At 40.8% G+C, this 23,974-nt stretch overlaps 1 protein-coding gene across 1 annotated transcript in view; it reads right to left on the bottom strand.

Moving 5' to 3' along the window:
• LOC141752542 (unconventional myosin-XVIIIa-like) overlaps positions 1-23,974 on the bottom strand; it is a 90,801-nt gene that overhangs the window by 37,362 nt on the left and 29,465 nt on the right. Inside the window, exons 11-21 of the mRNA XM_074610557.1 lie at positions 21,142-21,312; positions 20,190-20,283; positions 18,197-18,389; positions 14,253-14,339; positions 11,459-11,597; positions 9,394-9,553; positions 9,111-9,297; positions 7,619-7,844; positions 7,397-7,506; positions 6,262-6,327; positions 4,717-4,845 (exon numbers count right to left, since the gene is read on the bottom strand). Coding sequence (XP_074466658.1) covers positions 4,717-4,845; positions 6,262-6,327; positions 7,397-7,506; positions 7,619-7,844; positions 9,111-9,297; positions 9,394-9,553; positions 11,459-11,597; positions 14,253-14,339; positions 18,197-18,389; positions 20,190-20,283; positions 21,142-21,312 — 1,562 coding nt within the window. The remainder of the gene's footprint in view (positions 1-4,716; positions 4,846-6,261; positions 6,328-7,396; positions 7,507-7,618; positions 7,845-9,110; positions 9,298-9,393; positions 9,554-11,458; positions 11,598-14,252; positions 14,340-18,196; positions 18,390-20,189; positions 20,284-21,141; positions 21,313-23,974) is intronic.

Genomic DNA, 23,974 nt, shown 5'->3' with positions numbered 1-23,974 from the left:
AATTGAATAGTAATGCATCTAGCATACTGTGGTTGCTTGAACAGGTGTTAAAAAAAGGGAAAAGCAAGGGGAAGCAAACTAGACTCTTCACTTCTGATTTCTGTTGAGAAATACACATTTTCACATCTCAGTCTGACACTTAACTGCAGATATTGACCTAATAATAATAAATGCTTGGATTTCTACTTTTTCTAGGCTACATATGATAAAGACGTTTTGAAGCATGAGATATTGCTCGGCCTGAATGTCTTTTTTTATAATCCAAATATCTTATCAGTCATCTGTTGTCTTCTCTGATATAATTATACATTTTGTTTTTTGTTTTTTTCAAGTGAGTTTTATTAAAGAAGGGTTACAAAATGTAGGACATGAGAAGTAATTTCTTTTAATTTAAGAGAAACAAAGCGAATATAACAGATGGTATCCAACATAAAAAAAACAACAACAGCAACAAAATGTATATGTACAGACTGTTCTCATTCTCTGGTCATAGCTATACCTAAAAAAGTAATGCACTGTAATTTGTATATACGCCGCGAAGGACCGGAGGACACCGAAGGCACATGATTTTTTTCAGATTACCTGTCTCATGCACTACTGTCAGGATATAGTGACTGTTTTATAAAAAAAACTTTTTTTAATCATATTTGTTGCATTTCCACCCACTGCAGCTTTAAGTAACGCCATTTAACGCTATTTTAACCCAAACCACGATCTTTCCCTAAACCTAATTAAGTTGTTTTGTTGCCTAAACCTAACTATGTTGTTTCCTGTGAAGACGGAGGTTTATTTTGAAAAGACTGTGTGCATGTAACGAGCGTAAATTGATAGTGTTGTTGGGCATTCGTAACGTGTTGCTGGATATTCGTAGGAAAACACAAAAAATGAGGAATAACTTTTTGTAAGACATCATACAAACTTGAATAAGGATACATCGACTCTTAAAACACCAACCCTCCCTCCTTCCCTTCTGCTCAGTGTGTAGTATATGACAAAAAAAGTTTGCAATAGAAAATTATAAAAAGAAAAGGTGAAAAGTAATACAAGAAGAGTGTCCTCTGTGGGTTGTTTCTTAAGTAACAGATGAGGGGCAGCCAGATCTCACCGAATTGTGACTCTCTATTATTCAGAGAGAACCTTATCTTTCCAAGGTGAAGGGTATCGGCCAATTAATTGAGCCACAGCTTAAAAGTGGGAACTACCTTCTTCTTCCAGAATGTCATAACTAATGTTTTAGCTTTAATCAGACCATATAAGAAAGAAGTTGCTGCTGGGCTCTTTTTAATACAGATGTGGAATCTGAAGTTCCCAGATGATAAGTTATTTTAATTACACTGTGGGAATGACTAAAAGGTCTGATTTACAATTTCATAATGAGAAATGACATAAGAATCACCTTGAGATTTAGTTTTTTAGCAAATTTTGTTAGTTATAATAAGTTACATTTAAAGGAATACGATTTTGGGGAAAACACTGGATATGTCCAAAGGTAACAAAATTTGCATACGAGTACTTCTAAAGCTCACTAATTAACACGTTATTGTTTACACCATACAAAAACCTGTAAAAAAGTGTAAAATCGACACATGTAGTGGTTTTACGGGGGGATTATGTGCCAAACTATTTCTGGGCCCGGTGCAGTCACTAAGCGGACTTTGTTACAATCTGCCAGAACCAGGCTGATTGTTTGACCCTGTTTCGAGTGTTAATGCTAAGCTAAGATAACCAGCTGCTGGCAGGTAAAGCTTCATTTTGACTAGGGATGCAAAACCAAACCATAACCGTTCACCGATGTAAAAACTGAACCGTTGGCTTGTTGAACCGTTGCACCACCACTATTAAACACAGGCCTGACAATTATTTGAAGAGTTGCCAGAGACATAGAAGACATTATCTGAACATAGGTCTACTTGACCATTAAGTACCGGGCCTTATTTCATGTATGAAATCAGTTTTATGGCTTCATATATATATAGAAATATCATTAATTACTATCAAACAAACTACCTATTTATATGTTTTGGAGTTCAAACACATTGGAAATGGTTATGTTTTTCATGTCCTATATGTGTAAAACAAACCGAAACCAAAAAAAACGCAACAAAAAATGATCCGTGGGCTTGTTGAACCACTAATATTTATCATACGAACATGACAACATGGCATCATCTGTCTCTCCGCAAAATATTATGTATAGTTCCAAAAATGTTGAAGTATTCCTTTAAAGATATGTGAGAGATATTTTGTGTTCCCTGCTGTATAGAGATTGAATTGAATTAACTGATTTTGTGAGGAAAAACTTGGTTATGGCCATGACAGTTACATGCATAATCATGTGCACAGTTTAAATAAGCATCTATAAATCTACGGTCACATCCAGTCGCATCCATAATTGTAGGTTACATCTTACCTTGCCATCCATTGAGTTTAAGAGCAATGTAATTACAAGATAAAATGAAAATAAAGCTATCTTTCTATTATAGGTGCATTTGTAGGAGATAGGGGGCACCCGGGGGCAGAGGGAAAAAGACTGCCTCTTTGCTAATGACTTTTGTAATTGCACAGTTGCCTAGCAATTTTGAACGGTTCCTCGCTGTTGATTTACTTCAAGTTCTCGCAGATTATGAACCACCGTGCTCTTAGCCTGCTTCACTGTATGAATAATGACCTTTGAACTTAATAAAGAACATACATTGGCCTCTCTTGACTCGCCGTTTTCAACCAACGTCCATTACTCTTATGGTAAAAACAGAACAGAAGAGAGAGCTGTAATAAAAAAAAGGTCATATTGATTTTGCTTATTGCAAAAATGACAATTTCAATAGTTTTACCGGCATCATACACAAGATATCTACACACTAACAGCGTGTCACGCTGGATGGAGAGCAGCGATGTTGATTCGGTTTCTGCTGCTTCATCACTAGCCAGCTGAGGCGGCACATTCACTTAAATAGTAATCACAGAAAGGGAGAAGGACTGCGGGGCTCCATACATCACAAGAGGACATGTATGAGGTCCAGAGAGATGGACCCATCACATGCTGGGAGAAAAATGGAAGATGGGAGGAGCAGATGGCCGTGTGAGTCAGCAGTATGTTTGACAGGGGAAAGCAGTTTGATAAAACGCCACAGAAATGGACGTGTCGCAATGAAACGTCCCCCTGGGAGAGCTGATTGGATGGATTACGGAACAGGAGGTGAATAGGGGGGCAATAGATTTAGAGCAAATTTATAATTAGCTGATGATTTACAGCAGAGCGGGTTAGATCTACCCAAAGAGCAGAGCAAACGGGCACTAAAATTAGCTCAGAACAAGGAACTCTCAACTCGTGGTGGAGTCCTACGCAACACAAGGCCTTTGGGGCTCACATTCTTCACCTACTTTGTTTTGAAAAAAGAGCTAAGCTGCTAAATGGACCTTGATACATTCTTTGGTCGATTTCACAAGTCTCAGATTTATTTTTGCATTTGTAACTTGAGTCTTATGTATTAAAGTAAATCCATTTGATTTTCTCTCATTATAATGATCCTCTTTATATTACTGTCTCACAATCAGCTTTCATCTACCTATTAATTTGTTAGTGCTTATCTTATTATAATATTATGTATTTCTTTTCTTTTTGATCATTATTATTATCATCTTAATTCATGTATTTTCCACCCACTTATTTGCTTACCATTAGTATTAGTATTAGTATTAGTATTAGTAATATTAGTAGTAGTAGTAGTGTTATTATTATTTTTAATTTGTCCGTTTGTTTGGCTATTTAATTATTTATTTATTATTCTTCCTTCTTTTTTACCCCTCATGTAAAAATACTGCTTTTGGATTTACATATGATGATTATGTTCTTTGTTTTAGTCATTTATAATGTATGATGAAATAAGTTTGTAACTTGGAGAATAAAGTAGATGATTAATTGAGTCAATAAATAAAAAGTAAATCGCATGATTGTCCATAGTTAATTGCGATTAATTGAAAATTAATCGCACATTTGTATCTGTTCAAAATGTATCTTAAAGGGATATTTGTTAAGTATTTAATACTCTTATCAACATGGGAGTGGGCAAATATGTGTGCTTTATGCAAATGTATGGATATATTTATTACTGGAAATCCATTAGCAACACAAAATAGTGACAAATATTGTCTAGAAACCCTCACAGGTACTGCATTTAGCATAGAAATATGCTCAAAATAACGTGGCAAACTCAAGCCCAACAGGCAACAACAGCTGTCAGTGTGTCAGTGTCCCCCAAACTGCATGTGATTATCATAAAGTGGGCATTTCTGTAAAGAGGAGACTAGTGGGTACCCAGAAAACCCATTTTCATTCCCATATCTTTAGGTCAGAGGTCAAGGGACCTTTTAAAAATGGCCATGCCAGTTTTTCCTCGCCAAAATTTAGCATAAGTTTGGAGCGTAATTTAACATATTTTGCGACAAGCTTGTATGACATGGTTACCGGTAGATTCTTCAGGTTTTCTAGTTTCATATGATGCCAGTATCTTCACTCTAGCTTTAAAACTGAGCCTGCTACAACCTTGTGTTCAACCTTGTGTTAAAGAAATTAGTGGCAAATTTGCGTTAACGCGTTACGTACGCGTAACTTTGACAGCCCTAATTTTCTCTCATTCAGATGATTTGGATGTGATAGTTAATACAGTGTAGATGACTTTGTGTTTTGGGCTTAGACTGACTTTACATCTCGCCTACCTTCCTCTTCTTGAAGTTTTGCCGTGCCAGGTAGCCTCGACAGGCGGCTTGGAACAAGGTGAGATTACGCTTGGTCTGCTCATCCCTCTGTTCCTCCAGCTTAGCCAAGGTGCCAGCTCTGAAGAACAACTACAACAAAACACAAACACACACACATAAAAAATCAAATTAAACTCATTAGCACAGGATAACATTATTGAGCGATTATGTAATGCTTATTTTAGCCGGGGGGGAAATTGGATTTAGAGGCCCTGCTTTCGAGAAAAAAACATAAAACAGAACTGATTTAAAAAGTAAATAAGTGCACTGAGGCAGCAAATCAATAGGAGGCAGTGTAATCCACGGACAAGTGAGTCTTATCTAAGTAAGAAAGCTGTGATTAAGTTATTATCTCGGACAATCAGCCTTGTCTTGTTTCTAATCTGGGCCAAAGGTAAAACACAGGTAAACAGCTAGTGTAAAGCAGATCACGTCACGGCCCGTCTATACTGTACCTCAGAGGGATTAGGCACTGTGAATGCATTCCACATATGATGGCAGCGAGCCATTAACATAGATGGATGACGGACTGTCTCCATCCAAGGTCTCTCTCTCTACACATATAAGTCCCAAATGCCTTCTAAATTACCAAATCCATATGTGATTTGTTAACAAAGCAGAAGCTGGAAATGATGGAGCAGCTTTAAGTCTGCAAACCAGCAGGGAGGAGTGATGCATTCAATGACATCGGTGAATATTACTTTTCAAATTGCTTGAGCAGAAGCTATTTGTCATCATCAGAGGCATATTTTTTTAGACACGTGGCTTTCTGTCAAAAGCCGTGCGGTAAGGTTACACGGGGCCGGCGTAATTGGCATGCGAGTTGAGACAGGTTGCTAGGATGCCACTGGAATGCTTTGTGAACGGCCAACTGTGCTTGTCTACTTCGGAGCCCATTTCACACTCCATGTGAAGCTGCCTCAAAACCATTCTCGTGTCATGTGTTTTTAAAAACGGGGGCCCTGTACGGCGCAGCCATATCTGGGAGCACGAGTTCCTACATTATTGTCTCCTTTGATTTCCGTCTTGGCTGATGGCCACTTTCCCGGCTGATAGGATTAGACCTCGGTGTGCCAGGCAAGTGTTTACTGTGATTACTTGACAACGGTCATGGGGAAAAACAAAGAGGGCCATCAGTTGCGAGAATTTGCTCTAATGACCTGAAAAGAAAGAGAGAATTGCGAGGCAGGGTGGAGAAAACGCCTCTCGGGTAGCCACCGGTGGCTAACGACACTGGAAGGAGGGGGCAAGGCTTGGAAACGCTCCAAAAAAAAAGGATGACAAACAAACCTCAAAGAGGGACAGGTGTAATGAAAGACACACTCCCCGCAGACAGCGAGTGTCTTTTTAAGTAGAAAAATACAAGGATATAAAAGGAGCCTTGTACCGCAGCTCTGTGCTTTGAGCTTTGAGAGGAGACGAAGCTGGCGGAGATTCACAGCAAAGGTTTATTCAATCATTTTAAAGCTGTTTTAGTTTTGTTTGAGATGCGGTGGCGTTACTTACCCTACTGAGACCCATGTGGTAGCTGCTCTTCTCCAAATCCAAGGACTCCAGTAGCTCCTCCACGGCCTGGGTAAAGGCACACATGTACACAAACACACACTTTCAACTGCTGCTGGATATCCAGAGGGAACTTCTACTGACACCGCAACACTTCAGTAGTCCACAGTTCCCCTAAGTTGCCATGCTGAACTAATGGTACAGTGCAGTTTCCCCCCGTCTTTTTTCTCACATCCATTCCCAGCTGGATTGTGTTTTTGAAAGTCAGTAAGCACGGGAAAAGTTTGAACCTCCCAACCACAAACCAATTACAACTTGTTCCCCCCCCATAATCCACCTGCTCTTGGTGCATTCCTCATGACCCCCCTGGTGGCCCTCTTGCAGCTTTGAACACATGTAGCCGATGCAGAGGGTGCACCATCAGCCAGCCCGGAGCCTCTCCCTGTCCATCTACCCGCCTGTATACTGTAGGTGTATTGTTGTCTCAGCCTCCAGCCTGAAAGACCACATCTAGATTACACCAGGAGAGGTTTGCCATCGAGCACTGAGGGGCTTTTGTTTGTTGGCGTTTCCACAGAAACTCAGCCACAAAACATGGACACAGGGGAAAAAGAGCTTTCTCTCCCTTAACCCCATTCTTTCACTCTCTCTCTCTCTCTCATTTCTCTTTAGAAACAAACTTTTTCTCTCCACTGCACTTCAACCAGGGCTTCTCCTGCAGAGGACCAATGCACCAACATTATTCCTAACTTTAAAACAAAAGCACTAAAGATGTAAAAGCACCGGTACTGTCAAAACAACAGGGAAAAATCCTCGGCATCCTATAGTTTCCAATACCCAGATTACAAAACCCGATAAGTACATCTTCTTGAATGGTATTTTGTAGCTTTGAACGCAGCGAGGCACTTTCTAAGCCACACTAGCGATCTGCCTCTCTAACAGGCGTGATACTGATAAGGTTAAGTTGATTAGATCATTACAATGGCTCTGATGAATGAGGGGTTTATTTCTCTGTCAGCTGACTGCTGACAACTCAGGGCCAGATGTAATGAAGCTGCCTCTTCACAACATTAATCTTCACTGTGCTCGGGCCCCACTGGCGGAGCTGCGCGTCCTCCTCTCTCGCTGATTGACTCACTCTCTTCTCGTCCTTCACTATGTAATTCCTCCCGTGCTTCTTGGTGAGGTGCGGCGCCAGCACGTCGAAGCGTCGTCGGAACTCAGAGAACACCATGTGATCGGGGTAACCTGTGAAGGACGGTATCGAATAACAACATTAGATTAGATATTTTGTGAAGGACCCTATGAAAAAAAAGGTCTATGCCTGTCCTTTAGTATGTGCGTTAGGCAGCCTCCTCACCTTGCCTGTAGATCCGGAGAGCATCCAGCAGCTTGGAGCCACGCAGCTGAGCGCGGAGCAAGGCTACATCTAGCTGCATTAAGCCGGGATCTCCAGTCTCCCCTTGAGCCTCACATTCCCCTCCTTTGAACAGGGATCCGCTCAGAGCCTTGAGGGCATCTGCCTTGGGCAATATGCAGTGAACAAAGTGAATCCTGGACCTCCGCACCATGTCGAGGAGAGCATCCTGGGAAATACAGAGCAGGGTTAGGGACGCCGATGCAATATCTTCCATATTCATCAGTAGCCTAGCTTCTTTACTTAAAGAAAACCAAATGCTATGCATACTGTTTCTGACATGCACACTTTACAATTTTACATTTAGTAAGAATTTACGGCAAATATGTGTTTTAATAGCCACATGCAGGTTAAATCTGCACGATTGCTGTTGTCAAGCACTTAAAGGGGAACTACGCCTTCTTTCAAAATTCGTACATGTTATTCCCATGGTTGAAGACAGCCCAAAAAAAAATTGCAAACATGAACAACTCTCAACCAAATTCAAAAACTAGAGTGCGAAAACTCAAACTTGTGATTTCATAGGGTATAAAGTGTGGAGCTGCTCCATAGACAATGAATAGGGAGAGATGTTCTAGATGATGCTGAGAGCACCCAGGGGAACATTTTCTGTTTCACAACTTGAGAGCACTACAATATAATAAAGCTCATTTGGGTATAAAAAAAGAAAACAAACATTTTGTGGGTCCATAAAATCAGCCTCCCATTCATTGTCTATGGAGCAGCTACAGACTTTATACCCTATGACATCACAAGTTTGAGACTTTGGTCTCTGGTTTCTGGCTTTGAGAGAGAGTAGCTCATGTTCACAAATATTGATTGAACTTTACTAGGCCATGGAAATAACATACTGGAATTCTTAATTTGGCTATTGTTCCCCTTTAAGAACTCAGTAATTCTATGACAACACTGGAAACAGATAATAAAACATTTCAATTGATCATCTCAATTCGTAAAGCCTAACTTTAAGTGTACGTGTGTTACTTTATCGCTCAGTTTTTACCAATGTTTGTTGAGAAATACACACATTTTCATGTCCTTCTGGAAATTTTAAACACAATCTAGAATTAAAGATATATATGTACATGTGCATATTTATACTGCGTCTACGAATACTATACAAAGGGTTATTCTGGTATTGTGTGTTGTTTTAGCTTGTCCTCTCATGTGGTTATTTATGCTATAATTCTAAGTATCAGGTTTGGGGAGCAAACAGTCCAGTATTCCTGGGCATTATTATATTGGACACCTCACAGTTAACATCCCAAACCGTATTTTAACCATCATTTATTTGCTATAGCAAGGCCATGTGCAGATATTGTAGAAAAAAACAGGATGGCATTGGATTTTAAAAAGACATTGTCTGTGAACACACTCCAGGGTTTTGTAGAAGCGTTCTCATATATAAAAACATAGTTCCATCCTCTCCTCTCACCACTTGAAGCTTTATCTGGATGCACAAGGACTTCTTCTTGATAGCAGCCACCCCCGTGGTGAAGGTCTTCCTCATGCTAGTTGCCCGCCGCAAGGACAGCTGGGAAACACCCTCGAGGCCCGCAATGGAACCGGACAGAACAGTGGCTCCCGCCGCTCGGCTCATGAACAACGCGCTGATGATCTTCCTGCAAGAGATGCACTACTTCAGCCTAAAATTTTTTGTAAAAGTAATACTTCATATGATAACCCACCCCCTCCTCCTCTTCAAGCGTGACTCTTACTTCTGGGAGTCCTGCAGCAGGTTCGTAGCATTGCTAGACGCAGGATTCTGCTTGGCGTAGTTCAGCCACCCGCAGGCGTCATACTCCACCCAGTCGGTCCCGTGGCTGTGGCCCAACAGGAAGTGATGATCCTTTTCGCTCTTCAAGAGGAAAGTGTGACCTGATGTAAATGGAGGAGGTGGTGTGAGATTGTACAAATGCAGAGAGATGAGAAAAATGAGAAGTCTTCCTTCGGGAGTTTAGGAAAGTGTTTATACAGTCTGCATGGAGGGTTTATCAAAGATTCATCTTGTCTTGATTACTCTGGTATGCACAGGCTGTCGCAAACCTACATAAACTTTACGGATACAGTGTGATAACAAAAGACAATCTGTTCCCAGCCTAGTTGTTCATGTGGCAGACTATGAAAAAGAAATCTGGCCTATATAAAGAGTAGGAACGAGAAGCTTTCAGCTGTTGTTGTTGTTGTTGTTGGAAGGCTGAACCAACACTTTTCATGAGTTCTATAGGATCATTTCTATAAGCTGTAACCTTGGCAAGCAACAGTAGTCAACGTTGCCAACAACATGCACATAAAGGATTTCTATGACTCTTCTAGAGTCAATCTGTCAGATAATGCTTTGTGTACGTTATATTATATCCAGATGAAGAGCCTATTCTCCGTGATACAATACAGTTTACTATGGCACAAAACAACAGAGAGGAAAGTTCACACCAAGCACCATGTTATTGGTTTGGAAACATCATTAATACTAATATAAAGTCAATTATATTTGGATTAAATATTCACATAAGCTTTTTATTTAACCCTCTGAGACCCGCGGGAGATCCCGACCAACTTTACTGTCTTTCAGATGCTGTAGCAGGTTCAGTTTTAGAGCTAGAGTAAAGATACAGATATCATATGAAACTAGATATGCATTGGAATGCATTGATAACAACAATGTCATAATAGCTTGTTGGGAAGGAGGCTAAATAACACTCTGACCTCAAGATATGTGAATGAAAATGGATTCTAATGGTACCCACGAGTCTCCCCTTTACAGACATGCCTACTTTATGATAAGCTCATGCAGTTTGGGGCAAAAACCATGCAATTTTTTGAATGCAGTATAAATGTGTTAATTTTGCCTCTTCTAAAATGGTGTGTTTGAATATTTCTGCATACTGGGGTCCCTAAACAGTGTTGGAATTGCATAAATAGGTTATCACTGGGAAGCTGAGACTCTTGTGGATCCAATGAGCCCTCTGATTTCATGTGTTTTTTATCTGCCATTGTATTCATGTGTGATGATAATAATCCCAATAGTAGCCTTTTCATTGAAGTGAGATTTTTTTTTAACTTGACCTCACTGTGTAAAATGATCTGTTGTGACTTCTAGGATAATCACAGTCTCATGAAACTTTACAATCACAAACCTGAGACCTAGGGCATTCAGAGGATGGATAGCTAGCTAAATCAACAATAAGACAATAATCTGAGCAGTTTCCAGAACAGAAGTACTCGCCATGCAATCACAGAAAAATGTAATTCTTGCAGAAATCTCCAAATGTCTAAAGTTTTTGATAACAAATCACAGCATGGCTTTTTCTACGGTGTTCCTCAAGGTCTTGGTGTCTTAATGTGGTATTTTGGAGGGATTATTGATAATTTTTATCAATTGTCAAGTTTTAAAAAATGGTTAAATTTAGCAGCAAATCTGTGTAACAAATGGTGTCAACAAAATGTATGAGACATAAGTGAGCATGGGAATGGCCATCATGCATCTATCATAATATTCTTAGCCCTTATACACTTTCACAATTTATTTTAATTCATTCATTTATTCATTCATGTTCTGATTAATGACTAGAACAATTTGAGACACAGTGCTGAGCTGCATCTCAAATTAATCTATAAAAATAAGTCTATTGTGGATCTCTGAGGGTTAAAAGATACACTGGAAATTCTTCAAATAAGAATTGTCAGTCCATTTCTTCACAGTAAAGGCAACTAGAATGCTTGTGATGTGTTGTATTAGTTTAACGCTGAGTGTATGTGTGCGTGTGTTTGTCCTCTCCTTGCCTTTACTCTCGCCCTCAGCAGGTCCGTAGTAGCTAAAGAGGCGTCCCAACAGGGTTTCCTCTGACCCCCCGGGCTGCAGCGCCTCCTCCTCCATCAGCCACAGCAGGCCCCGTGCTTCATCTGTGCGCACCGTCCGTACCTGTCGAATAAACACACACAGCCGCACACGTGCAAAGGTCATAGCTCCTTAGTGTAATCATAGTGCGGACACAAAATGTTCTGTTTTACCTTTGGGAACAGTGGCACATGAGTAAAAAAGACTTTCTCAACAAAATTAGCTGACTGCCACAATCACTGTACCTTTAGTTTACTTTTCATATTGACTCAAAAAAGATGATCTTACATAGCAAACAAAGCACATTGCCACAAGGACATTGAGCTTGCTTTAGCTATTTAATGGGAACACATTGATGAATCAGAGGGTATTGTTTATCCACCTCCGAGGTACTCCAAAAATAAAATACTGCTACTTTTGAAAGATTCAGAAAATTATCCTTCAAATGCTGAGGGCTGGCCTCTAAAGTCAGTGTTTCCTTAAAGGTACAGTGTGTGGGATTTGGCGGCATCTAGTGGTGTGGTGTACAGAAACATGGCGGTGCAACATAGCGGACTCCCGCTCACCCTGGATCACCAGCTCACTATGTAGATATGAAGGGCTCATTCTAAGCTAACAGAAACACAATGAGTCTTAGTTTCAGGTGATTATACACTAATGAAAACATAGTTATTAATTTTATATTCCATCTCTATAAATAGATCCCCCAAAATGTTACACACTGTTCCTTTAAATATTCTGTTCTACTTAACGTCAGTAAAAGTAGCGCGCTGCGCGGTACTGTATGTTTTTCGAGCCGGTTGTGACAGGTCTGATGATAGTAATACCAGCATCAGAAATTAAAGTTTCAAAAGCATTTGTGGTCTCTGACTGCACCCTCCAGCAATTGCTGCGATAATGGCATAATCAATTTAGCTTTTCCTTCTAATCCAAATGGAAACAAAAAAGAGCTCATGAATACGGAGAGTGGCGGGGGGAAAGGGATTAAAAAGTAATACAATTAGTGTTCCAATTAGTGTGTGAACACAGAGGAGAAAATAAAACCCACTCCAGCATTGATGATCACTGAACAAGTGCATGGAAAAGGTTTTTGTGGTGTCCATGTATGATACCAAATGAGTTCAAAAAATTATAAAAGCATACTTTTTTTTTTCTTTTTTTTTTTTAAAGGGGCCAATTATCAGGCGCATACTTGTATTTTGGGTTTCTACTAGAACATGTTTAATGTTCTAGTAGAAAAGCCCAGTCTGCTCTGATTGGTCAGTTGGCCCACTGTTGTGATTGGTCAACCTTTGTTGACGGCGTGTCAAACTAGCTGCTGGGCAGGTATCATGCAAATATATTACTTGGTGACATCACCACGTTACAGAAGAAAAGCCAAGACCTCATGCAAGGTGTTTCAGGCCGTGTTTGAGCTCCTGCCCCTCCGGAATAGCCCGGTCTGCTCTAATTGGTTAGCTGGCCCACTCTGTTGTGATTGGTCAACCGAACCAAACCCTTCGGACTCCGCTCCAGCTCCGCTCTAACTAGCTTCGTTTGAGAGTGTGTCAAACTAGCCACTAGGCAGCTATTATCCAAATGTGTTACTTGGTGACATCACCATGTTACGGAAGAAAAGGCGGGACTTCAAGCAAGGCGTTTCAGGCAGTTCAGGAACAGTGTTTCTCCCTTAGGCGTGGACTTTGGGCTTTGAAACCTTACTTTTACATGTACAAAAAAAAGGAAAGCACAAAAGCATAATAGGTCCGCTTTAAACTTTCGTCTCAGTCCTAAGTGTAAATGATGCACTTCTTTGTCCGAAGACATTTAGAATTAGCCACTATTGTTTTGTGGATGACAACGAGCTCCGGGGAGAACGATCTCCACACTGAAGTAGCCAGCTCGGTTGGCATGGCTGATGCCTGAATCCACCCTGGGAGCTTCGGGAACCAAACTCACAAAACCAAAAACTGTTTTTAGCGACTATCAGGAAGTCACACTGGAGACATCCTTATCAGCAGTGCACACTACGCTGACTTCAAATACAACACAGAGTATCAGTTTGGAGGAGACATATGACAACTATGTGGCTTGCAATGAATTGAGCATTAAGGCTGTTTGCGATAACGGACATCTGAGCAACAACAGCAGAAAAAAAATATATATGTGAGTGAAAGAAAATCTAGGATCAAAATGTCTTTTCATTCTCTTTAGAGTTGACTTTAGAAATGACTTTGAAGAATCAGTGGTTTTTTTTTCCCCTTTGGTTTTTAGTGTGATGCACTACAGTTCAATGCTTCTGATGACATTCCCATTAGAGTGTGGACCCTTTAAAAAGTAAAGCACTCAAACTAAACACATTGGAATTATACCAGTTGTGATCTATGGCTCTCTAAACTCTGCCATTTCGGTTTCCATGGTGCAGATCACGGGCTGCAGAGGCCAAGCATCGATTTTCTTTCTTGAAGTCAATTCTATAACCTTTCTTTTCCGCCTCCTACCCTCTCGTTTGAGCCTCTGCCAAACACCTTTCAATATTTAAAAACTCACACAAAGAAAACTTCTGATGCTAAAAGATGATGTTTATTGTTGAATAAAAAAAAGGGTGCCCAGAGATTCAGACTGTGTGAAAATAGATCATGAAAGGGATGCAAGTCTCTTAGGTGCTTCTGAGAAGCATTCCAAGGCAACGCCAGATTTATGCATGAAAATATCCAGAAATCTGAGCCAGAAATGAAGGCATGAAAACATATAACTTACCAGCGCTTGGCTTGAGGCTTGGTCTACCACTGCTACAGACAGGGATGTGCTGGGCTCCATGTCATCTAAAGCAAGCTCTATGCTCTCCTGGAGGAAGACAGGAAGATTGACAGACTCTTTAATGACTTGTGATGGTGCTAAATAAAAGAAACAAGAGATGTAAATAGAGTTATTGCTTTTTGGAAGCATGCATATAAAAGAAACCGACAAAATAAATGTGCTTAGATTATTATCTTGGAATCTTATTTAAAAAGACACAGATTTTCAGCATGCTGGCCAGTTTAGAGGCCTGGGTTAAAGTCATTCTATGGACATAGGCAAATATATTTAATCAAGAGGGGTCTTATATTCATGATATGGTAATATAGATGATCTGGGGTAAAACTGTCCTCTGTTTGTGCAGTTGGATGGGATGTTTCTCAGAGTGAGGAGCCAACTGTCCCTTTTCCAGGAACCCAGGAAACTATGGAACCACACTGTGCATTCCAATACAACCATACTATTTAGTATGCCAGAAAAATATTTAGTATGTCCCAATGCATAGTATGTCAATTGCAGTATGCCAAAAATACCAGGATGTCCTACTACATTCGATCGCATTTTGCAGTATGCAAACCAGCATGCTTTTCTGACTATTCTGACCCACAATCCTCTGCGCAGCGGAGCGTCAATGCTCACATTCCTCTGATTTCATGTGTTCTTTACCTACCATCTTAAATCCTTAATTTTAAGTTTTTAGTTTCTGTGTAAATTTAATATGCCTGGCTGAACAACCATGTGCTGCCCTCTTTGTTTACCTTTTTTTTTTTTACACCTCCAGGCTTCCCCTGGTAACCGTGGTAACCCTGTGTTTAACATCACAATGCTATGAATTGTGGGTAATTCCCTCAGGCAAACTGCAGATATGCGAACTTACGGAAAGTGTTCATAAAAGGCTCAAAATGTCTGATAGAGAGACGTCAAGGACTTGACGATTTGACAGTGGGATAGCCCTAAACCCTCATGGACTTTGCGAGTGTGGACATTGTTATTGGGCCTGTGTCCCAATTGTATACATAATGCATCCAACAGTACATACTTTGTAAGGGCAGCTGCAGAATGTACTAAAAGTAAAAAGAAAAAAGTATGCAATTTGGAATGCACTTACAGTTTGACCGCAAAATCCTGTTTTGGTCATAGTTCCTGTCCCTAAAAATATAACCATGGTCTAGAGGTAGTAGTTTCAGATTACCCAGGAACATTGGTGAGTGGTCAAACACAACCCTGATCCCATGCTGCCATGTGACTGAATGTGAATGTCGACTGATAATCCACTCAGACCAGAAGAACACTTGTATTTTATGAGACAGGTGCGTAGGAGAGGGACGAATAGATCAAAAGTTGCAAACAAAATCCCACACACAGGCCAAAAAATTATGCCAGATGAAGGTCTAATACCGAAACATTGCAATCAAATGTACTTTTGCAAGTTAGACAGTGTGCAAGATTTTGTTTGCAACTGGTAACCCACTACAAGGAGTCCCAAGTAGAGCTTCAACGATTAATCGTTTAAAGTTGACAGCCAACAGAAAATTAAAGCTTCAGTAGGCAACAAGTTGTTGGCATCATTGGGCAAAAATTAATTAAGATAATAACCTTTCAGCATATTGTAATTCAACTGTTCTGAGATAAAACTAGACTTCTGCACCTCCTCATGGCTCCGTGACGGAAGACTTTGATCAATCACAGGTCATTTCAGAGAGAGAGGGTTCCTATTGGCTGTGCTCCGCTTGGTGGGCGGTGCTTGGTATTTCCTCAGCAGATCTCAACATGGCTGCCAGGTCACCAGGTTTCTCATTTTACAGCTAAACAGTACACTACAAGATGTTTCTGAAAACATTTGAGGCGAGAAATAGGCATTACAGTAACAGATTATTGATTCATATTTGATCAGCGGTGCCTAGTTTGACCGTTTGGTCGGAGTTCACGAGTGATTGACAGCTGCTTAGAGACGGCAGGACTCCAGCTCGGCTCTGATTAGTTGTTTTCCTCCGGTCTGTGAAATTTTAAAAAAGTGAAAAGAGGGACATGATTTTTCTCAGATTACCTGTCTCATGCACTACTGTCAGGATATAGTGACTGTTTTATAAAAATAACTTTTGTTTAATCATATTTTCTTCAATTCTACCCACTGCAGCTTTAACTGGGAATAGCTACCGATAGCTACTCAGGAAAACAAATGCGCCATCCTCTTCCTGTTTTGGTTGCACAATGGTTGACGCACTTCCTTTGTGCTATAAATTGAGCCTTCATTTTCCCAGGACATCATACCCGGTGGCGGAGTGGGGAACCAATCTAAACGCCGATGGTGTCATTATTATTCGATAGCCATTACAATGTGCAATCAAACTCTCTCAAAATTGAGGATTTATTTTATCTTTATGATATATGACATCTTTGAGTTTTGGAGCGTTGGTCTGACGAAACACATTATCAACACTATAATGGACATTTTTCACTATTTTCTGACATTTTATAGACGATTAAACAGAAAATATAATTGTCAGATTAATTGATACTAAAACATAATTAGTAGCCCCAGGTGCTGGACGTTCTCCAGATGAGACAATAGTGGTCCCACAACTATGCACACAGTCATCCAAGTCATTTAAAACCCTGATTCCCCTTCATCACAGAGGGGCGGCCCAACGGTGTAGGCAGCCATAATAATCCCCAAGATTTTCATGGATATTGAAATGAAAAAAACAATGGCATATTAGATGTAAGCAAACTAAAAGCCACAACAAATCTATTATAATAACAACAAGTTTTGGCATTTACTAAGACTGTTTTGCCTATACTCTAAAAGATTTCATTACTGTTGCAGATAATAACATTTCGGGGACAAAAGTGGAAATAAATACAGGAAATTACCTTCACCAGAGCAAAACAGGCTTATGAAGCAGCTCACGGTGACAAAGTGCAGGCAGCACTAGGAATGTGGGGAAATGTCGGCGGTGCTAATAGTGCGGCCGTGACAGATGCCAGTGTTCCAGTTGACAGTGTATGTGAAGTAGCCTAAATTGTTTTTTGTTCTCCGCTGTGTGCAGAGGATATACAAAAAAACTATCCGCGCAGTTGCAACAGCATTTAAATCGAAATATAAAGCATGTGCCTGTTGTGCGCATCACAGTTTAACCTGCCTGTCACTGCCATTGTTGATACCGCGTGCTGCGTTAAATGAGTTTGACCCAGTTTTCAATGATGGTTTCTTGCGAGATGCACTGACGAGAGAGAATTACGCTGCACAGATTTATGCAATACTTCATCATTTCGCTCCAATTCCCTTTCTCCCAGGCAGAGGGTGTGGGTGGGAAGGTGGGTGGGAAATCCCAGGATCCTTGTTCGCATTATTAAAAGTAATAAGATCAAGATTTCTGCTCAACTTTAGTGTGCTATCAGCTGAGTTTTGAATAAGAAGGAGATTTGAGTAATGGATGGGTACATTTATGATAGTGATGAAAGAAAAACACATCTCTAATGTTTATCCTTGAATATCTTAGGGATGACTGCGCCCAGTTATAGTGGTCCAGCACTGCTAGACGGACAGAAAAAAGAATGGTTCCTTCATCAGGGAGCAACACCACTGCTGTGCAGCTGGGCGTGTCTCCCAAAGGCAGCTGTGAGTGACTTTACTTTGATCTCGGCAGAAGAGGTGAAGACTGGCATCGCTAATGAGAAGGTCCAACACATGAACCGCGTTGGCTTGTCACAGCTAGAGACAGGTGGGAGGGATAGTGTATCAGATGTGTGAACGTGCACACTATTGGAGTTGATATATCAGCAGACAAAGAGAGAGAGAGAGAGAAAGAGGTAGGAGGAAGAAAGAAGGAGACGGTGAGAATGAGGTTTTGTGTGTGAATGTATGCGCGGCGGTGCATAATGCTTCACCTCTTTATCCTTACCTCTTTGTATCTCTCCAACTCCTGGACGAAGGTGCGCTGGTAGAAGAGGGAATGCAGACGTTCTTGAGTGTAGTTGTGGCACAGGTCCTCAAAGGTCGCGCCGCACTCACGCTTCGCCAGCCTGGGGTTTTGAGAGCCCGGCGTGTCCACAATGAGCAGAGAGCACAGGGAGTGCTGGCTGGATTTCAAGGCCCTGGAGCACACAGGGCAAACACACACACACACACACACACACACACACATGTAAACACCGAGATACTTGAGACCACATTTTATTGATTGCATTCACTGCATATAACCCTTAGCTTTAACCTTAGCTCTCTGCACCACATCCCTAACTTTAACCCTCACTTAACATAATCCTAATTCTATTCTTATATTTATAAACTATTGTAATTACGAACTGTAAATTGCATATATGAAAACAACCTTGAAAAATGGGAAAAAATAAAGTATGAAAATTTTTTTTTTTAAAATCCTAGTTCTATTTTAAAACCTGAACCCAAGCCCTAAAGTTAAAACAGCATCTTATCCTCCTAAACTACCCATCAAAGCCATTAAAAACCAACTGGACAAAAAACTACAGTTATGTAAAATTGTATTCAAGATGCCAAGATTTAGAAACATATCAAATATATTAAGCAGAATTAAAGGTATTTTTTTTAAAGAGGACCTATTATGGTTATTTTCAGGTGCATACTTGTACTTTGGGTTTTCTACTAGATCATGTTAACATGCTTTAATCTTCAAAAAACGCTTTAATTTTTCTCATAGCGGCTGTGCTGCAGCACCTCTTTTCACCCTCTGTCTGAAACGCCCTGTTTGTGACATCACCACGTTACGGAAGAAAAGGCGGGACTTCAAGCAAGGCGTTTCAGGCAGTTCAGGAGCAGTGTTTCTGTGGGGGACAGTAAAGCCTGATTTATGGTCGCCGTAGAGAAGCCGGCGCAAGGTGCGCGCGCCAGAAAATACCGTCATCGCAGCTTTCGCGTGGTGCACGAAGGCTCCGCAAGTTGTCGCGCCGCTTGGCTGTGCACGTCTGTATTTTTGTAACTATGCGCTCACTGCACATGCTGCGCCTTTTTCAATTTCAACATGGATGTCTTTTAGGGAAGACTAGCCAAGCAACTCTACAACTGTTCATTGAGAGACCACAGGGACAGTCACATGACATTAAATACTTGGAAAGAAATAGGCAACACACTGGGGAAAGAAGAGGCTTTTAACCACAGGCTGTGAAAGAATAACAAAGATTGTTTTGTGAAAGCTAAAAAAAAAATGGAAAGAGTGGCAACCCGATGGGAAGCACCAAGAGAAGGAAAGTAATTTTGACTTGGAGGTAAGCGGTGGTAAAAATTACAGTACACAAATGCTGCACTACTGTTGCCAGGCAGCCTACTTTCCTTTCAGGTAACACTCGTTGACTTCTTGCTTATCCACAGAATATTTTGTTTGTATGCCTCCTGGCGTTTCGGAGCTCATTGCAACAAATGATGCGTTGAACATAAACGCCTCTGTGCATGCTCGTAACCCGAGCGTCATCTACGGAGGCCCGCGCCACGGTGTCTTGTGCAAGTATAGACAAAGCTTAAAATGCTCTAGCTCCGCTATAACTAGCTTTGTTTGAGGGCGTGCCAAACTAGCCACTAGGCAGGCACTATGCTAATGTGTTACTTGGTGACATCATCACGTTACGGAAGAAAAGGTGGGACTTCAAGCAAGGCGTTTCAGGCAGTTCAGGAGCAGTGTTTCTGTGGGGGAGAGTAACTCCCTTTGGCGTGGCTTTGTAACTTTGCAAACCTTTTACATGCACAAAAAAACGACATAACACACTAAAGGAAAGGGAAAAAGCACAAAAGCATAATAGGTCCTCTTTAAATGATGCACAAAGCAACACCTTGCCATGTTTCCATTGTATAACAGTGCAGCCAAAAACCCCAAAACATGTAAATTTGATACAGCTTCAGAAAGGTACAAGATCAGAAATACTGACCGGTTTATTAAAGAAATGAGGATGGTGAAGAGTTCAGAGTAAAGCCCAGATGCCATGGCCTCTAAACACTCCATGGCCGTGGCCTTGGATCCTGCTTTGAGAGGCAGCCAGACACAGAATGAGTCAGAAATTGCCAGGTCACAACAACATCTCCATCTACAAAAAGCCAGTTGAATTAAAAGAAAAAATGTCTATGTTTTGATCTGTAAAAGCGAGACTAAAAACTGTGGTCGCAACATTTCTGAAAGGATGTGCAATAGCATCATATTTGTGCATAATATGCCCAAAAGGAAGGCATAACTATTCAAATTGGGTCTGCAATGGCCTCCGTAAAGCAGCTTCATTTAGGATTCAGGTGTTTCCGAATTGGTCAGATCAAACAAGCGCATACTTATGTCTGTGCCTGGCGGCGATGGCCACCTGTTAAACTCCCCTAATTCATTCCACTATCACACAAAACAGTGCGTTTGTGGCGCCTGAAGGATATTTTCATGTGTGCATGGACATCGATGACTGTATGTGTGAGGGGAGATACAGGAGAGGTGAAACAGAGGTTAACTCTGTCCGTCCCTTCTGTGACAGACTTTTAACTGTATCCTCGTGCCCTTCAAAGTGTCTTGATGGGAAGTCGGAGGACCTGCACATGTGCAGAAAAATCAATGCGAGGCAATTATGATTTCAAGGACAATGAATGAAGAGCAGATCCAAAATTGCTTGTCCCGACACAGTGTGTGTACTTATCTGTCAATAGCCATTGTAAAGCTGTGGTATTCATTACTAAGATAAGCTTTACTTTCTCCAGAGCATGCAATTTCCCTCCAGTGATGAGCAGAGGCGTGTGTGTGTGTGTGTGTGTGTGTGGAAACAGAGTGAGAGTGACAAAGAGAAAGAGAGGAGGGAGGGGGATGGAAGAGGAAAGAGTGTGTTGGTAAATGCCGAGTCTGTGGAGTACCTGCATCTGCTGTGCCATTTTCGTCAGAAGCCTGGCGAATGGAGCTGGCTCTGGGCAGGGTGCCCTTGGCCTGGTGCTTGAAGATGGAGGAGGAGAGCTCCTCCAGGGTGCAGCCCAGCAGGTAGGCTGCCTTCTGGGCCCACTCGTGACGTGCAAATTGTTTCCTGCCAGCTGAGACACGTGCATGAAAACCTCCATTAGCCATTCTGCCAGCTACCCCGGGCACACGGCTGGTAGCCGTGGTAGCTTTTGTGACAAGCCCGTCTCTGACAGGGTAGGATTATGTCTCCGGTCAAGCTGACACTGACACAGCTGGTGAGAACATGCACTAAAAGCATGCTCAAAATGTCCGTGGCTTGAATACATTCAGCTAAAAAAAGAAAAGCTTCAACAACTACTGTTTCATGTTCAAAAAAAGCCTGTGAAGTGAAGTGATAATTGCCCTTTTTTATTATCTCGAGAATGAAAGCAAAACTTTATTATCTCATTAGGGGACATAATTAATTTATTTACATAAAAAACACTGTTGGGAAACACAAGTTTTTTCTTTTAATCTAGCGACTGAGTGATGGAAAACATGTGTGCAAACTTCAGTTATAATCCACCATGAAGTGGTATCTTCTAAGACTTGAGAGAGGAACCGGGGGATTTCACACAGAGAGCAGTGGGCTCTATCTGTTTCATCAGCGCCGCAGAACGCCCTGCGTACTTTTCATGATGATAAGCAGGAACGGTTGTAAAGACAAGTACAGACATTTAAACATTTGCTTTGATAGGCATTCGCCACCACAATTATTTCGATTCCGGTTAAACATCAAATAGAGGAAATTGGGTTTGCCATTTATCTGGATGTTACTGAATCAAACATTAAGGAGTTTATGAAGAAAATACATATGTATAATATTTGCCCTTAAAAGCATGCAGACTCACGGTGTGAAAAAGCTTTTTTTTCTATGTGTTGACAGTACAGTATACAGGGAAAATCAAGTTCATTTCAGGTGGTCCCTTTAATTAGTTTTGCTGGATTAGAGACCAGTGCTGCCCTCTTGTGTCACACCATGAAGCTGCACTACCAGTGAACATTGTACAGTATATTGTGTGTGATAATATAATCAAACACAAACTAAGCCCTGACAGCAAAAATCTTTTTAATGACGCCAAAGTATGATTAAAGTATATTTTTTATGAGTAAATTTAATATTTTTAGACAGGGAGTCAAAATCTATTTGCCATCAATGTGTCAACTCTTCTATCCCATCGTAAATTGTTTCTTCCTGTGAGTTTAACAGGAAGATGGCAGTCCTGAAGTCCATAAATCACCCAGTAATTTGCAGATCAGAAGTTGTTTAGTGTCTGTATTATGGGACGATAATAATTGCTGAACATTTTAAAACTGCTCCTGGATGCTGTTGTACTGCCATCAAAAAAGATTGGCAGCCAGCTGGAGGGGATCACTGGAAATAATTTGGCATCCGATGCCGCATAAGTGACTGGCAATTACAGTGTGCAGGCAGAGAAGCGAAGAATGAACAAATAATGTCAAAAGCACAAAATGCAGAGTCACTGCAACTATACAATATTATAATGATTTGTATGTTGTATATTATTCTGATATACTGTGTTTATGACCTGCTTCCAAAACACAGAAAGGCATCAAGTTAAAGCAGCAGTAGGCAAGTTGGAGCAAATATTATTATTAAAATATAGTTATTTTTATAAAACGGTCACTATATCCTGACAGTAGTGCATGACACAGGTAATCTGAAAGAAATCATGTGCCTCTGTGTCCTCCGGTGTCCTCCGGTGCTCCTAATGGCATCTGCAAGATTTAACAGACCGGAGGAAAACAACCAATCAAAGCCGAGATGGAGCCTTGCCGTCTCTGAGCAGCTGTCAATCACTCACGAACTCCGATCAAACGGTCAAATTAGGGAGCGCTGTTCAAATATGAATAAATATTCAAATGTTTTCAGAAACATCTTGTAGTGTACTGTTTAGCTGTAAAATGAGAAAGTTTGTGACCCGACATCAGTTGAGATCAGTTGAAGAAATAGCAAGCACTGCCCACCAGCCAGAGCAAACTTCTCATTTTACAACTAAACCGTATACTACAAAAGAAATAGGCATTATAGTATCATATTTGATCAGCCCTAGTTTGACCGTTTGATCGGAGTTTGCAAGTGATTGACAAGTTCCTCCGTTGAATGATCAGCCAATAGGAACACTCTCTCTCGCTCTGGAATGACCTGTGATTGGCCAAAGTCTCCCGTCACAGGCTAGATTTTTTTAAAGCCTGAAAACAGAGCCATGATGAGGTGCAAAAGTCTAGTTTTCTCTCAGAACACTTGAATTACAATATGCTGAAAGGTTATTATGGAATTTTTGCCCAATGATGCCAAAAATATTCCGCCTACTGCTGCTTTAAAATATAATTCCATCCTTTAAAAAGCCTATTGTAACTGTTCTTTAGCAAGGGCCTTTCGTACTTAAAAAATATGCTAAGCTCACCAATAACAAAAATCTTTTTGACAGCATCAGCCTTTCCAAATGGCAAGTATCTAATATTAAATTGAAAGTCAAATGCTGTGGGAGGCGGATCTATTACTTTAGAGCAAAAAAAAAAAAAAACTCTCTTACATTAGGTTTCATCATTCAAATAGCTTCAAAGACCGGAACAAATCCTCGTGTTTAATAGGACTGCTGTTCCCATTAGTCCTCTGATGCATTCTTATGACGAGATAAAAGTGTTTGTCAAGACTTAAGGCCAAAACCAGACTGATGTCCGTGAGGGTTTCCTGACAATTAGACTCTGCCTGCTGTAGCACAAACAGTG

Source organism: Sebastes fasciatus, chromosome 16 (assembly GCF_043250625.1).
Source record: "Sebastes fasciatus isolate fSebFas1 chromosome 16, fSebFas1.pri, whole genome shotgun sequence".
Lineage (NCBI taxonomy): Eukaryota > Metazoa > Chordata > Actinopteri > Perciformes > Sebastidae > Sebastes > Sebastes fasciatus.
This window is presented reverse-complemented; position numbering and strand designations above follow the sequence as displayed.